General features: G+C 41.5%; 1 protein-coding gene across 3 annotated transcripts in view; it reads left to right on the top strand.

Annotated features, from left to right (window-relative positions):
• ASB11 (ankyrin repeat and SOCS box containing 11) overlaps positions 1–17,417 on the top strand; it is a 33,126-nt gene extending 15,709 nt beyond the window's left edge. For 2 of the 3 annotated variants that reach the window (XM_050775830.1, XM_050775831.1), the window contains exons 3-7: positions 3,974–4,081; positions 8,052–8,202; positions 11,723–11,857; positions 13,303–13,494; positions 15,373–17,417. In XM_050775830.1, coding sequence (XP_050631787.1) covers positions 3,974–4,081; positions 8,052–8,202; positions 11,723–11,857; positions 13,303–13,494; positions 15,373–15,497 — 711 coding nt within the window. In that variant the 3' untranslated portion in view covers positions 15,498–17,417. The remainder of the gene's footprint in view (positions 1–3,973; positions 4,082–8,051; positions 8,203–11,722; positions 11,858–13,302; positions 13,495–15,372) is intronic. The other variant, XM_050775832.1, reaches the window with a different exon arrangement.
• The last annotated feature ends 342 nt before the right edge of the window (positions 17,418–17,759 follow it).

The following is a 17,759-nucleotide window of genomic DNA, read 5'->3' as shown; positions in this document are numbered from 1 at the left end:
AAGTGTGCAGGCTCCATTTGCTTTGTATGTTTTAGGGTCTACATTTACACAGAGGAGGTAAGCCATCACCTCTTTCTTCCACAACTTGGCAATCATCTGGCTTTCTTGCTACTTTGAATTTAAACAGCTGGGTACACTGCTCGCTCTCTCTTTCTCTTTCTCTCTCTCTCTGTGCATTTGTATGTATTTTTTCATTTATTTGTTTTTTGATTTCTCTCCTTTATGAGTTGTGTTACTTCTTAAAAAGTAGAGGCAAATGGAAATCAGCACTGCCAGCAATGATCAAATGAACTTTGTACCTGATTTTATCACTTGCTTATTTATTTTTAAGTACTTTAAATTTGATGTGATTTATTTTTAATATGTAATATATTCACATAGTTCAAAACTTAAAATTATCTAAAAAGGTGGACTGACCGGATGTGGTGGCTCGCGCCTGTAATCCTAGCACTTTAGGAGGCTGAAGTGGGTGGATCACCTGAGGTCAGGAGTTCGAGACCAGCCTGGGCAACATGGTGAAACCCCGTCTCTACTAAAAGTACAAAAATTAGCCGGGTGTGGTGGTGGGCGCCTATAATCCCAGCTACTTGGGAGGCTGAGGCAGGAAAATCGTTTGAACCTGTGAGGGGTGGAGGTTGCAGTGAGCCGAGATCGTGCCACTTCACTCCAGCCTGGGTGAAGGAGTGAAACTCTGTCTCAAAAATAAATAAATAAAACTAAAAAGGTGCACAATGAAACGTCTTGCACCCACCTCTTCTCTCTCAGTCTCCCACCTCAATACTTTCATTGGTGTATTTTTAATGGGCTTTTTAAATTTTTGGATAATTTTAAAGAAGAGTTGAAAAGGATACAGAGCGTTCCCATATACACTGTACCCTTCACCCAACTTCCTTTAATATTGACATCTTATATAGCTATGGTACATTAGTCAAAAATAAGAAGTTAACAGTGATACAATACCACTGACTAAACTGCTCACTATTGGGATTTCACCAGTTTTTCCTCTCATGTCCTATTTCTGTTCCAGGATCCCACATTGCACTAATTATACTTAATAAGCATGTTAGCTTCAATAATATGATTAAATGTGTAAGGGGCATTCTTTATAGAAAAGTTCAACTTTTTCCTTTTACACCCCTACTTTTTTACCCTTATACACTGTTAAAAAATGTATTTGTCTACTTTTATAAACTTTATTTTACATTTAGATAATATGGTCGATGTGAGTAAAACTTTAAGCTGATGTGAGTAAAACATTAAGCCTATGTGAGTAAAACATTAAGCCACTGTGAGTAAATGTGAGTAAAACATTAAACCAAGATTCAGGAGCTCTTGGTTACACTGCTGGCTGTCACTGACAACCAGTCTTAAAAAGTATTTGAACATTCTACTTCTCCATTTTCTCATGCACAGTTGAGGTGATCTACTCTAGATGATCTTTCAGGCCTGTCCAGCCTTACGTTTCTACAATTTTAGGGATTCTGAGATTTTGCGCCATAACAAAGTTTTTTCTAGCACACTTCTGCCACCTTGTGGACTAGTATGTTTTTTCTTGTTTTCTCAAAAGGAAAACAAAAATGAAAAGACCTTTTCTAACTCTTACTAGATGCCCAGTTTGAAATATGTAGCACAGATCTAGGGCAATGACGTCATATTCAGGACATGAAAATAGACAGAATTCAGGAGTCAAAAAGATGCCTTATGATGAAGGGACAGACAGTTATGGGAAATCACAGCTGCTGGCCACAGTAAGGATGCAGCCAGAGATCTGGCAGGAGATGGTGGGCGTGTAAGTTGGAGTTTGGGGTTCAGGGTCATGGCATTGGGTTTTGGAAGCTTTCAGTTGGTCAGTTACAAGGCAGAGGATCAGAAGCAGGACTCAGCTGGGAAGGACAGACCAGGGACCTAATTCCTTTTATAAATCAAAAATAAAATTCTAAGCACCGCCCCCACCCCCGCAACCATCTGAATGTACCCCTCCTCTCAGCCAGGGCATTCCAAAACTAACCTGAAAAATTGGTTCAGGCCATGACAGGAAAGGAGGGTTGAACATGCCTCATTATACTCTCCTCCCTTTTGGAACTCAGGAAAAGATGAGCAGAATTTAACATCAACACAGACCTTAAGTCTGATAAGAAACATTTACAATCTATTCTCTCTGAAGCCTGCTACCTGGAGGCTTCATTCACATGATAAAACTTTGGTCTCCACAACCCCTTATCATAACCCAGACATACATTTCTATTGATAATAACTCTTTCAACCAACTGCCAATCAGAAAAATTTTCAATCTGTCTATAATCTGGAGCCCCAGGCCCCCACTTTGAGTTGTCCAACCTTCCCAGGCCAAACAAGTGCACATTTTACATGTGTTTGATTGAGGTCTCATGTCTCCCTAAAATGTATAAAACTAGGCTGTGCCCTGACTACCCCGGGCACATGTTCTCCGGATCTCCTGAGAGCTTGTCACAGGCCATTGGTCACTTATATTTGGCTCAGAATAAATCTCTTCAAATATTTTACAGAGTTTGACTGTTTTTGTCAACACTTTAGCAGATAGAAAGTGATCATCAGAGGGAGGGAAATGGTAAGAGTCAAGTTATTAAAATCAGGTTATGAAGTCAGAGTTGTCCAGCAGCTAGGCTGACCTTGTCATCTGTCACATGGAGTCCAGGACAAGGAAGGGGACACATGGTAGTATGGGGAGGGAGAATGTGTTAGGACGGGATGGAGATACTCATACCTGGGTGAGGAAATGAAGGTTAGGAGAAGTCCGCTGGCCCCAGACTCTAGGACTTCAGGGACCCCTGCACACGGTGGAGTCATGGCCAAAGCAGTGCTGCTACTACACAGCACATGAATCCTGGGAGAACAGTCTACTTACTCTTAAGCCTGGGAGTTATTGTTTTGTTCCAGATCCAGTTCGACCTCCTGAATTTGTCTGCACTCCATCATCTATACCTCATACCTACTGTTATTCACACCCACAGCAGGCCCATGCCAGCCTGTTCCTAGACTCATAGTGACATCTCTGTGGCTCTCCTTGCTTTGATCTTACATCCCTACTCCTGCGATCAACCCTCCACGCTGCTACCAGTAGGCTTCTAAAAGGGCTAATCTATTAGCTCCAGACCCTCTGCAGCCTAGCAGACTTCATAGGTGCTCCATTTCCTCTAAGACATGCACTCCTTGCTTGGAAATCAAGGCCTTTCATGACCTAGCTCCAGCTTACTGTCCTCCTTCATCTCCTCCCATCTCCTGCTTCTTATTTCTGTGGGTTCTTTCTGTTCCAGAAATCCAACTGTGGCCCTGCCACAGGAAGCAACAGGAAGCTGAATTTGCAGTTTCTATTCTTTCCTAATGGCATACTCTTTCTTGGTCTTCACAGCTTGAAACATTTTATGCTTCAAGTCTTAGCTAAATACTACCTCATTTGCGAAGTTTTTCTTACTGCCCAAGCCAGATTCCAGGATATCCTATGCTCCCAAATGAATTTTGAACATGCTTCCAGTATAGCAATATTCTTGCTCTTTTGTCTTTCATTTCTGCCTCCCCAGTAGGCTCTGGGAGAAGAGAGACACATGTCATAAGTTTTGAAGACCCAGGTCCTAGTACATTACCTGCTCCAGAATGTGGAATTAACATTTTCTTGGATAAATAAATGTGAAACTCTCATGCTGTGTTTAGGCTTCCTTGATTGTAACTTCTACTTCTCTCTCTATGGTGCTAACATTACACCCACAGACTCTGAAAATGTCAGAAACATGTGAAACAACATTGCTTTCATCGCTATCACTAATGCAGCATTTCATTCTCTTCCCCTGGGCTTGCTGGCTTGCACTTGAAATCCCAGCTACTCAGGATGCTGAGGCAGGAAGATCAGTTGAGGCCAGGAGTTTGAGACCAGCCTGGGCAACATAGTGAGACCACAGTCTCTAAAAAACAAATAAACTCTCTTCTTTCTAAATTATAGGGTGTCAATGTGAACCTCGTGACAATTAACCGGGTGTCTTCTCTCCACGAGGCATGCCTTGGAGGTCACGTGGCCTGTGCCAAAGCCTTGCTGGAAAATGGTGCACACGTGAGTACTGCCCCTGCCCACTTGGGTCTGTCTGGCCATGTTTAAAGACAGTTTACCTTCCAGATGGCTTACCCACTGTGGGTATGGGCTGGGCTGGTTCTATCCATGTCCTTATTCCATCATTTAGGCTACTCCTCTCTCTTCAGCTTACACCCCTGTGTGTAAATATTCAGACATGGCAACTCACAGGAACCTTTTAAAACTGTGTTGCTGACCTTAAGAAATCTTTACTGTACCACGTTTTCTTTTCTTTCTTTCTTTTTTTTTGAGACGGAGTCTTGCTCTGTCGCCCAGGCTGGAGTGCAGTGGCGTGATCTCGGCTCACTGCAAGCTCCACCTCCCGGGTTCACGCCATTCTCCTGCCTCAGCCTCCTGATTAGCTGGGACTACAGGTGCCTGCCACCACGCCCGGCTAATTTTTTTTTGTATTTTTTAGTAGAGACGGGATTTCACTGTGTTATCCAGGATGGTCTCGATCTTCTGACCTCGTGATCCACCCGCCTTGGCCTCCCAGAGTGCTGGGATTACAGGCGTGAGCCACCGTGCCCGGCCACCATGTTTTCTTTATGCATTCATCTGCTGATGGACACTTGGGTTGCTTCCAGGTCTTCGCAATTGTGAACAGTGCTGCATCAGATACGGGAGTGCAGATATCTCTTTGATGTATTGTTTTCCTTTCTTTTGGGTATATACCCAGCAGTAAGATTGTTGGATCATATGGCAGCTCTATTTTTAGTTTTCTGAGGAACCTCCAAACTGTTCCCCATAATGGTTGTACTAATTCATAATCCCACTAACACTGTATGAGGTTTAATAACAAGATTTTAAAGAACAATAGAAAACACTCTTAATTCAACATCTTCAATGGACAACTATTTTTATTGAGCAAAATTATCAAAATAAATGACCTTTTAATAAACAATACATTGGGGGAAATCTAAAGAATTGGACTTTATCTTATTTTAAATTTATCTCCAAACTTTTTTCGAAGCGTGATTGAGGTGCATTATATAATATAGATACCAGAATAGAATCATAAAATCACAACTTCTAAAAATCTTCTGTATTTAGTTGCCGGATGCTCTTTGTTTCTAATTTTGTTGTTTAACTCAGTCCTTGCAATATTTATTTTATGAACTGCAATGTTTTTAAGTGCTTAATGGCAATTTAAAAAAATTTTATGTGGAAATTGGGTTTCCACATGGAGAACTGAATATAAAAGTCTTCCTTGTGAAACTACTTTTCCTGAGGCCATTGTGGTCATGCATTTTCTTTTTTCAATTTTTTTTCCCCTTCTTTATTTTTTTTAAGACAGAGTCTCACTAACACTATTGCCCAGGCTGGAGTGCAGTGGCACAATCTCAGCTCACTACAACCTCTGCTTCCCAGATTCAAACGATTCTCCTGCCTCAGACTCCTGAGTAACTGGGATTACAGGTGCCCGCCACCACGCCCAGCTAATTTTTGTATTTTTAGTACAGATGGGGTTTTGCCATGTTGGCCATGCTGGTTTCAGACTCCTGACCTCAGGTGATCCGCCCACTTTGGCCTCCCAAAGTGCTGGGATTACAGGTGTGAGCCACCGTGCCCTGCCAAGTGGTCGTGCATTTTCATTAGATAGCGCTTCTCTAAGTCACCGCTTAGTCAGCTCATGGGTAATGATGAAAGAAGGCTGTGTGAGAGCCATTTCCTTTCAAGCTAGATGACTGGAGTCACAGGCAGACTGCTGACAATATCAGGTCAGAGAGGAGGTTTTGTTGGGCACAGAGAGAAGAATAAGACATGTTTCTTTGTCTTTGTCAAGTTTATAAAGAAACAGCCAATAAATACTGTATCACACCATTTAACATTTAAATCAGAATGAGAAATGAAATAAGAGAAAGCTGACCTTCAGTAGAAAGTCCCCCACAATTGGCAGTCCCATGAATACCTCAAACTCAGTGCATCTGTAACTGTGCTTATCATGTTCTTCCCTCTGGGACCTGCTCCTCATCTTGGGTTCCTAGTTTCAGAGGCCTGGTGAAACATCCTCGTGGTTTCCCAAGCTGCAAACCTGAGAGTCATCTTATTTCTTTCATCTCCCTATCTAATTAATGAAAAACTCCTGCTAATTTTACTTTCTAAGTTTTTCCCAAGTCTATCCTCTCCTTTGTCCTACTCCCATAGTTATCTAAATTCTTTATTATATTTTCAAAATGATTTATTTTTCGCCAGGCGCGGTGGCTCACGCCTGTAATCCCAGCACTTTGGGAGGCCGAGGCAGGTGGATCACGAGATCAAGAGATCAAGACCATCCTGGCCAACATGGTGAAACCCCGTCTCTACTAAAAATACAAAAATTAGCTGGGCGTGGTGGCGGGCACCTGTAATCCCAGTTACTCAGGAAGCTAAGCAGCAGAATCTCTTGAACCCAGGAGGCGGAGGTTGCAGTGAGCCGAGATCATACCACCGTACTCCAGCCTAGCGACAGAGCAAGACTCTGTCCGAAAAAAACAAAAAACAAAAAGCAATAAAAACTTCTTTTTGTGTTTGTCTTCCCTAATAGAATTCAGCCTACTCAAGGAGAGGCAATTGTTCAGCCTACTCAAGGAGAGGCAATTGTCTTATCATTGTTTCCAAAACATTAGCACCTAGTAGATGCTCAATAAATGTTTGCTGACGTGAACTAAGAGAGAAATTTATAGGAAATCACATAAGAAGACAAATTCCTAGACTGGGGATGAGGATGATACTTAGAAAAACACAAATCAAACTAGTCCTACCAAATACTTTTTAGTAAAAATATAGAAACCCCTAGCAATATGAATTGACACACATTTTCCCCTGACCTTGCCTGTCTCTGCCATCTTAGCATCTTATCTTTAACTTTCCAATTTAATGGGGGTTAGGCTGGGTGTGGTGGCTCACAACTGTAATCCCTGCCCTTTGGCAGGCTGAGGCAAGAGGATCATTTGAACCCAGGAGTTTGAGACCAGCCTGGGCAACATAGCTAGACCCTGTCTACAAATAATTCTTCTAAATTTGTGGGTCATAGTGGTGCATGCCTGTAGTCCCAGCTGCTCAGGAGGCTGAGGCAGGAGGATCGCTCGAGCCTAGGAATTCAAGGCTGCAGTGAGCTATGATCACAACACTGCACTCCAGCCTGGATAACAGAGCAAGACCCTGTTTCACGGGTTATATTGCAACTCTGGAAACAAGTCTTTTTTTGTGTCCAAAGCAAGGACATTTAGAATCCTGATTATCACAAGCATGTATCCTTAGTTGTTGAAGCAAAATTGTTTCACATCAAAAACTTGACTGTCCTACATTTCAATGGCATCAGAGCTCCCTACCACTCCTGCAGTTCCTGATGTTCTTTCCAATCTATTGTTGATACACAGAGATGTTTCCCAGCCCTGCTGGTTCTCATGTGCTTCCCACATCCCTACAAGGTACCAAAGATGGTTGCAGACCCCATGTTGATGGCTGTTTTCTATGTCCCTTTGGCTTGGTCATGCTATCTCTAGAAGTAACAGCTGACATGCGTAATTTGCTTGGATTATAGTAGACCAGAGGGGAAGTTGTGGCAAGAAAGACAGTAGATCTGTGGAGAATTGCCAAGGATTTTGTAAGCATGGATTTGGGGACCACAGCTAGCTGATTTCTCCAGTGCTTTTGGTTCCTGCCATGTTTGTTCATGATTCAGAGGGGAGTCATATTAATGGAAAATGGAAAATGGAAATAATTGTTGTTGCAAATGCTTATTGAGTGCTGACTGGGCGACACATAATGTTTTAAGTGTTTGACATATAGTAACTCGCTCAATCCACCCAATAACTTCATGAAGTTTCATAATACTGTAAAGATGTGTAGTTCCCTCACCTATTCACCAGCACGGGGAATTCCTCTAGGCAAATACACAGGAAGACATACTTGGAGATGGTGAGAATGAAATAACAAATCCTCTGGCTCTCTCTTTGCCCGTCATTAGGTCAATGGAGTGACAGTTCACGGAGCCACGCCCCTCTTCAACGCTTGCTGCAGCGGCAGTGCTGCATGTGTCAATGTGCTGCTGGAGTTTGGAGCCAAGGCCCAGTTTGAGGTGCACCTGGCCTCGCCCATCCATGAGGCAGTGAAGAGAGGTAAATGAGCCACCACAATGCATGTGAAACATTGATGGGCTCACTCCAATCTGTATGAATCAATGGTCTAGTGTTAGTCATTCAAGGGTGACCCTGATCTTCCTCACCATTAGAATATGTGTGGCCTAGAAATCCCACGGCAGTAACTTCAATTTGTCTAAATCTTCAGGAAATACCAGTGTGGCACAAAGAACTCTACTTGTAACTTCGGAATGCTTTCCTGACTCAGATGTCCCATTTCCTGGGGATGGTCTGTTGGCAGGGCCTTTCCAGAGCCTCTTTGCTGGTGTTTTGGTGGCGGCTGGTACAGCCAAGGCAGTAGTTGTGACTTACTTGAATTGTACTATGCTTATGTCCCTGTCCCTGGTAGGCAAGAATAGCTTATCCTCTAAAGTCCATAAAATACCAACCACTAACCTAAAATAAACTATGAAAGTATCTGAAACCCAAGGCTGATACTATCTCTAATGGAATAGTAAATGTAACTGTTCATAATAAGTTACACAATCTAGATGGACTGATGACTTCAAAGTCATAATTATCGGAAAGAAAAGGCCGCAACTTTCCAAAGTATAGCATTGGAAATCTTGAAGCTGACTCCAGACTCCTGTGTTGTCAGTTAATTTCAAAGTGAAGGAAAATAGTAAATTCAAGGAATTTAAAAACTATATGCACAGACTAGACATGAAGGAGAAGATGCCACTGAAAGGACAAGGCCATTTGTCAAAGGTCACACACCCAAAGAGCGACATTTTGATGATAGCCAGTGAGGGAGTTGTTCTCTTAACTGAGATCAGAAATACAATGGTGAAGTTAAAACACTCTAGAATAGTGATCTTTGCTGGTGTAATTTGGGATGAAATACTTTATTTCAAAAGGCAAAAGTGAAAGATTTGTTCCAGGTTATTAAACATGTCACTTGCCAATTTTTTTTTCCAGTGGATCACCTTAAATGATGCAAAAGACCCAAATCTAAATTTATCTATGTATTTTATGTTCTAAATGTATTTAATACACATTTATTAAATAATAGCTGATGTTAGTCATTTCCCAAACATCATGTAAGTCCTTTAATTTGTAGAATAATGAGCTACTTTGGAAACGATATAAATGTCTTTCTTTTTTTTTTTTCTTTTTTTTGACAGAGTCTCATGCTATTGCCCAGGCTGGAGTGCAGTGGTATGATTTCTGCTCACTGCAACCTCCGCCTCTCAGGTTCAAGCAATTCTCCTGCCTCAGCCTCCCAAGTACTGGGATTGCAGGTGCCCGCCACCACAATTGGCTAATTTTTCTATTTTCAGTAGAGACGGAGTTTCACCATGTTTGTCAGTCTGGTCTCGAACTCCTGACCTCAGGTGATCCACCTGCCTAGGCCTCCCAAAGTGCTGGGATTACAGGCGTGAGCCACCGTGCTTGGCCATATAAGCCTTTTTTTTTTTTTTTTTTTTTTTTTTGAGACAGAGTCTTGCTCTGTCTCATAGGCTGGAGTGCAATGGCACAATCTTGGCTCACTGCAACCTCCACCTCCGGGGTTCAAGCGATTCTCCTGCCTCAGCCTCCCAAGTAGCTGGGATTACAGGCACCTGCCACAGTGCTCAGCTAATTTTTGTATTTTTGAGTAGAGACAGGGTTTCGTCATGTTGGCCAGGCTGGTCTCGAACTCCTGACCTCAGGTGATCCACCCATCTCAGCCTTCCAAAGTGCTGGTATTACAAAAAGTCTTTATTAAAAATTTAATATTGATTTGATATAAATGTTTGAAGTAAAAATCAATATTATTTGTATTTCCGTACAAATGTTTAAAAATTGATAAGTATTGGGAATGGTTTGAATTAATTAGGTATGTCTGCAGTGCTTGGCTGATTATATTTGGAGCTTTTGGTATCTGTGTGCCTATAAAACATATATATGCTCGTAATAAACACATACTTTGTGTGTTTCTGTATATTTTTCTGTATTGTAAAAGCATGTTAAGGATAAATATCCACAGAATGGAAGCATGATTAGCAAATTCATTATTTTATACACTTTGTATTAGTGCTAGCCATTTAACTTTTCTGTATTCATTTTTAAAACTTTCTGAGAATATTTAAATTTAACTCAAACTAGGCTGTTTCTTGTTCTTCAAAAAAAGGACAAGAATTATTCAAAAATATGTGTTAAATACCCTGTATTTTCCAAGTAGTTTTAGGGACTTACTAGATATTATTTCTGGATTCTTATAGCTCTAAACCTCTATGAACAAGCTGAGTCATAGTTTGAATCAATACCTTGACATACTGATGCTGTAATCCAGGTATAATATTTAATTATGTGAACAAATAGTTTGAATTGACAGTCCTGATTTGTACATTTTAATGCATATTTATACTTAATTTAGAATTTGTGATAAATCAGGTAGGTCTAAAATGAAGCTTACTTTTATGTTATCGGCAAAGAATAGGTTGGCTAAATTAATTAGTAATGACATGATTTTTTAAGGGAGACATTTAAATCTTCAAAGAGAACTAACTCTTTGCAAGCTCCCATCAATACCTCAGAAGCACTCTCACCTGAACGAAGCATTCACAGGTTGCGAATTAATCATGTCTATCTATTTATTGGGCAAACTCTCAAAAGAGAATGCTTGCTTACATAGTTGTTGTTAGCCACTGAATTTGAAAGTGTATTTAAATATATTCTACACGTAAGACTTCTTTATTCTTTCCCATAGGTATTTTCCAGACTAACCAAAATAAAGTTGCAGGCCATATGCCCAATCTCACATCATGGAGAAAGAAGAGAATGAGAGATTTATAATGGAGAGGGGACAGGGTTCTCTCGGGTTTGAGTACTAGCTTTTCAGAGTAATAATAGGCCTAGTCGTTTGTCCCTCTGGGTCTTGTCACTTCCATTTGTAAAATGGTGGCATCATTCTGGAGAGTGATTTCAACTGTGCTACTTGGAGCCCTTAGTTTAGTTAAAGTTAAATCGGGTTGCAAAGAGAAGCTGGAGTGGGGAAGCATGGCCATGCTCCTCTTTTTATTGGTATTATTTTGGGGGTTTCTACCTAAGATTTCCAAAAACAAACAAAATTTTTTTTTTCTACTGCAAAAAGAGATCTAGGTTACTTATTTTTTTTTATTTATGTATTTTGAGACAGAGTCTCGCTCTGTCAGGCAAGCTGGAGTGCAGCGGCGCGATCTCAGCTCTCTGTAACCTCCACCTCCTGGGTTCAAGCGATTCTCCTGCCTCAGCTTCCCGAGTAGCTGAGATTACGGGCGTGTGCCACCATGCCCGGCTAATTTTGGTGTTTTTAGTAGAGATGGGGTTTCACCATGTTGGCCAGGCTGGTCTCGAATTCCTGACCTCAGGTGATCCACCCACCTCAGCCTACCAAAGTGCTGGGATTATAGGCTTGAGCCACTGCACCTGGCCAACCTAAGTTATTTCTAAAGCCCATTTCAGATAAGCAATCCTATAATTCTGTGAATATTTAATATGTCCCTTACTTGAGTGAGGGTATCTTGTGTTCCACCAGGTCACAGAGAGTGCATGGAGATCCTGCTGGCAAATAATGTTAACATTGACCATGAGGTGCCTCAGCTTGGAACTCCCCTGTATGTGGCGTGCACCTACCAGAGGGTAGACTGTGTGAAGAAACTTCTAGAATTAGGTAATTTCCAAAATTATTTTCATGAAGAAACCTATTAACTTTGTTGGTTTTCTGTAGCTTCAAAGATGAAGTTCTTGTCATGGTTGAAAAATATTCGGTTAGCATTTTATGTTTGAATGCTAAAAACAAAACTTCTCTAGAGAAATGACTGTATTTCTCAGTCCTGCTTTCTTTGATGTTAACTCCATTTACCTGGTATTGTTCTCCCTGGTTGTCACAAGATGGCTGCCAGCAATACCTGGGCTTACAGCCCTCCTTATCCATACACAGCAAGAAAGAGCATTGGCTCTTTTTGAGTCACATGCCCATCTTTGAACCCCTCATGGGGGCCAAGGAAATACAATACATTGATTGGTTTAGGCCTAGATTTCAACCTACTCTGCATTTATTAGGCTTCACTGGAAACACAAGAACTGAAACTCACAAGAGGGTGGTTTCCCTTCGGGAAATCTAGGTATGCTTGCCAAGAAGATGCTGGACAGTAAAAACAACAGACATTTGCTACAGGCTAGTTTATATCTATCCTGCTACAGTATCTAGTCATTTTAAAAGCAATTCTAAAAGGCATATACAGAAACCGAGAGTCTGTGGAAAAATGAACTATCTTTTTCTTTTTTTTTTTTCTGTTTTTGAGATGAAGTTTCGCTCTTATTGCCCAGGTTGGAGTGCAATGGCGCGACCTCAGCTCACTGCAACCTCCACCTCCAGGGTTCAAGCGATTCTCCTGCCCTAGCCTCCTGAGTATCTGGGATTACAGGCGCACACCACCACACCCGGCTAATTTATTGTATTTTTAGTAGAGACAGGGTTTTACCATGTTGGCTAGGCTGGTCTTGAACTCCTGACCACAGGTGATCCACCCACCTCAGCCTCCCAAAGTGCTGGAATTACAGGTGTGAGCCACTGTGCTTGGCTGGAAAAATGAAATATCTTGAAACTATTATTTGACTAAAGATTCAACAAACTTAGCCCCTGACATAAAGGTGGAGATTGTAGTAAAAACCTTTATTGTGAATTTTTATCTTGAGGAAGTTTTTGTCTTTTTTACTTCCCATCATTTACTATTCTCTGTAGTAAGTTCAGAAATCATTTCTTGAGCCCCAAATAATATAAATACTAAATAAACTTAGCTTTATCTTTTGCCCCCAAACATAATAACTATGTAACAAGAGCCTCAAATACTTTATTTTGTATGCCACACAGTTTGTACGGGAAAGCAAATATTTAAAATAATTAAAAATATCTAAATTCACTTTTCTCACCAAATAATTTCAAGTAGTCTTAGTAGGCATTGCTGAGGTTCTAGGCTTAAATCACATGTTTTCAAAGATTTGTCAAATATGTCATGGTACTTAAAATGTCTTTATATGCAATTACTATATTTGAAGCTCATTGTGCTTTACATTACCATTTAGTGTTGAATTGTGGCCATCTGTTTTGTTAAGGAGCCAGTGTCGACCATGGCCAGTGGCTGGACACCCCACTCCATGCTGCAGCAAGGCAGTCCAACGTGGAGGTCATCCACCTGCTAACCGACTATGGAGCTAACCTGAAGCGTAGAAATGCTCAGGGCAAAAGTGCGCTTGATCTGGCGGCTCCAAAAAGCAGCGTGGAGCAGGCGCTCTTGCTCCGTGAAGGTAACCAAGGGCTGGGTATCCATTCTTCTTCCATAAGCACATTCTCTCCCCTTCCTGTCTCATCTGTAGCATTTTTTTCCTTTTTCTTTTCTTTTATTCTTTTTCCTTTTTTTTTCTTTCTTTTTTTTCTTTTTCCTTTCTCTTTCCTTTTTCTTTTTAATTGAAGGTGGCATTGTGGGAGGCGACAAGCCCTGCTGTCACTGACCTGTCTTCTGGGATTTTATATGCTGTGTATATTCACTAAAAACCAAGGGGCATTTACATATAACCAGAGTGTTGCTTTGTATTTTCCATAACAAGAAAATAACCAGAAAACCGGCCGGGTGTGGTGGCTCACGCCTGTAATCCCAGAACTTTGGGAGGCCAAGGCGGATGGATCACAAGGTCAGGAGTTGGAGACCAGCCTGACCAACATGGTGAAATCCTGTCTCTACTAAAAATACAAAAATTAGCCGGATGTGGTCGCTGGTGTCTGTGGTTCCAGCTATTCAGGAGGCTGAGGCAGGAGAATTGCTTGAACCTGGGAGGCGGAGGTTGAAATGAGCCGAGATTCCACCACTGCATTCCAGCCTGGGCAACAGAGCGAGACTCCATCTCAAAAAAAGAAAACCAGAAAACCTTGTTTTTACCCCAAAAATGTTGAATTTCCATTTCTGTCCTGGCATAAGCATATGATTGAGCAAACCAAAACTCTTTGTAATGTTGGGAGACAATCTGATGGCAAATTCAAAAGACTTGAGTCAGAGTCAGTAGGGGAGGACACAGAGTATTTCAGAAACCCGACTAAATGGTGAGGTTGCGTGCCTGTTCCCCAGATCAGGGAGTAGGTGGGTCTGCATACCTCATTGCTTCATTCCCATTTCCACCATGGGCATTAAGAGCAACTATGATGCCAGAAGAGGTAAGGCGAGCATCTGAAATTCAGAAGAGAACTTCTTACATCTATACAGTAAGAAAATATTTTGAGCCTATATTGATTATTTGTGTGCTTGGAGAATATTAAGACAATTATCATTATTCAGCTTTACGTGTGCCAGGCACTGGGCTAAATTTGAAACATAGATCAATCTCACTGAATTTTTAAAACTTTAGAGCAGTGGGAACTTTATACGGTAGTAGCTGGTTGCTATGCCAGGTACAAATGGGAAAAGAAAAGCATAGGCAAGGTCACACAGCTAGCTATATAATAGAATTAGGTAAGATTCTGAGCCATCTGACCCCAGAATGTGCACTCTTTTTTTTTTTTTTTTTTTTTGACATGGAGTCTCACTCTGTCTCCAGGTTGGAATGCAGGGGCGCCATCTCGGCTCACTGCAAGCTCTGCCTCCCGGGTTCATGCCATTCTCCTGCCTCAGCCTCTCAAGTAGCTGGGACTACAGGTGCCCACCACCACGCACGGCTAATTTTTTGTATTTTTTTTAGTAGAGACGGGGTTTCACGGTGTTAGCCAGGATGGTCTCGATCTCCTGACCGCGTGATCTGCCCGCCTGGGCCTCCCAAAGTGCTGGGATTACAGGCGTGAGCCACTGCGCCTGGCCCAGTGTATTACTTTCATTGGCACATTCAATACATTAATGAGATGCATTCCCGTTAGACCCCACACTGCATTCCTAACTTGCCTCTGGTTAGCCTCATTCTTCAACATTGGTAATCTAAGTACCCTTGGAAGATCATCTTAAAGAAATGCATCCCTTCCAGAGGGGCAAATCGGGATCCACTGCCTGTATTTAGTGTCTGCTACATCATTCTATAGTTCCTATACAGATCCAGCTTCTCTTCTGCTTTTAGAAAGTTTCCCCTCTTCCAGTTCTCTGATTTCCCCCTTCCACACCATCTCCCACCACTATGAAGTTAACACCATTTTCATTTCTCTCTCAGGCCCACCTGCTCTTTCGCAGCTCTGCCGCCTGTGTGTCCGGAAGTGTCTCGGTCGAGCATGTCATCAAGCCATCCACAAGCTACGTCTGCCGGAGCCACTTGAACGATTCCTCCTATACCAATAGTCCTAAGTGTCCCTGGGAAGATACTTGGAATGACACAGATTGTTGTCTGCTGTACCTAGAGTACCTAGTGTGGAAGCTCAACAGCTAGACTCTTAGTATCTTCAAATGAGCTCAGTTGAAGTAAATCCCCCATGAGCTAGAACACTTGAGGAGTGGAAACTCCTGGTTAGTGTAATGTTCTTATTAACCAAGGGGCAACTAGAAACTGTTTAGCTTTTAGCTCTTGTTGTTAAAGAAACTTAAAAAAACTGTGAAGTAGAGTGAAAACAATAGGCTATTTTTTGATGATTCAGGATCTTCTTGTACCTAAAAGTCAACATTCTGAATATTGTATAGACACATATAAATTCAGGTGGATAAGATTATAACAAGTGTTAGGTTTTCCAAGATATGTTCTTGATTCAGTTCTTCCCTTCAGCCCTTCCCCATTTTTTTCTTTCTTTCCTTGAATTAATCTTCTATAATTTTGATTTTTTTGTGTATATATATATATACACACACACATGCACACATATATTTAATGTTTTCAAAGTCCTTAATATATGTATAAAGCTTATATATATGTTTTCAAAGTTCTTTATATATGAGGTTATATATATTTATGTAGACTTTATATATATACATATACAAAGTTAAGGACTTCAAAAATATTGTGTAGTTAACTGAGGCTTCCAATTACCAAGGTCCTGGTTGATAAGAAAGACTTTGGAAGAGATCAGTGCACCCAGAGTTTGGCATCTTATTGCTTCTGATATTCAATGCTGTTATTTGAAGTAAGCAGTTCTAGGATTGAGAACACTGGGTGTCCCCAACAACCTGAACCCACAGTCATTGTCTGAGGCATGTTGCAACCCAACCATTGGCTTGTTTTCAAAGTCAAGATCCTCAGGGTTTTTGAAATAATTACATATTGATGCCAGCCACCAAAGTGGGTTCAATGCTGGGTCATTATTTTTTTCTGTGGATAGGGGCCCAAAATAAGCACAAAGGTATATAAAAAGAGGTTTCTCCTTTTCTGTCTTCTCCTTCTTCTCATTTCTCTCTCCTTCTGCCACCCCTCCTCTTCCTCTCTTCTTTCTCCTTTTTGTGAATTTAAAACATGGGAACTGGATAGACTTTTAATTGTTATAAGTATTACTGTCATGGTTCAGTGTTCGGTTCTAAAATGAAAATTTCCTCTCAGATCATCCTAAGACTCATTTCACACATGTATTTTTTCCCCTGTTTTTCTAGACCTTTGGCCCTCCACTGGAGACAATTTTGCCCCACTCCCACTGAGACATTTGTCAATGTCTGCAGACATGTTCAGTTGCAACAACTGGGGGAGAATTGCTACTGTCATCTAGAGGGTGGAGAGCAGGGATGCAGCTAATCACGCACAGTGCACAGGAGCCTGCAACCAAAAATTATCAAGTCTGGCCGGGCACGGTGGCTCACGCCTGTAATCCTAGCAATTTGGGAGGCCGAGGCAGGCAGATCACAAGGTCGGGAGTTTGAGACCAGCCTGGCCAATATGGTGAAACCTCATCTCTACTAAAAATACAAAAGTTAGCCAGGCGTGGTGGCAGGCGCCTATAGTCCCAGCTACTCAAGAGGCTGAGGCAGGAGAATTGCTCAAACCTAGGAGGTGGAGGTTGCAGTGAGCCGAGATTGCACCACTGCACTCCAGCCTGGGTGACAGAGCGAGACTCTGTCTCAGAAAAAGAAAAAAAGAAAAAAAAAAGAATTATCAGGTCCAAAATGTCAATAGTGCCGAGAGTGAGAAACCTTCCTCTAAGCCTGTGCTATTCAATACAGTAGCTACTAGTGACATATAGCTAATGAGCACAGGAATTGTGGATAGGCTCAATTAACATGTGTTGTAAGTGTAAAATACATATTGTATTTTAGTGATTGAGTAAAAAAAAAAAAGAATATGAAATATTGTGAACTTTGTTTTCTTTTGTTTTGTTTTCTTTTTTTTGAGACGGAGTTTCGCTTTTGTCAACCAGTCTTGAGTGCAATGGCACGATCTTGGCTCGCTGCAACCTCTGCCTCCCGGGTTCAAGTGATTCTCCTGCCTCCGCCTCTGGAGTAGCTGGGATTGCAGGCATCTGCCACTAGGTCCGGCTAATTTTTGGTATTTTTAGTAGAGACGGGGTTTGACCATGTGGGCCAGGCTCGTCTCAAACTCCTGACCTCAACTGATCCACCCGCCTCTTCTTTTTCTGTTTTATTTTTTATTTTTTTGTTTTGAAATATTAATAACGTTTGATGTTGTAT

The sequence above is a fragment of the Macaca thibetana genome, chromosome X, assembly GCF_024542745.1.
Source record: "Macaca thibetana thibetana isolate TM-01 chromosome X, ASM2454274v1, whole genome shotgun sequence".
Taxonomy (NCBI): domain Eukaryota; kingdom Metazoa; phylum Chordata; class Mammalia; order Primates; family Cercopithecidae; genus Macaca; species Macaca thibetana.
Note: the sequence above shows the minus strand (reverse complement) of the source record. Positions and strands in the feature narration are given on the sequence as shown.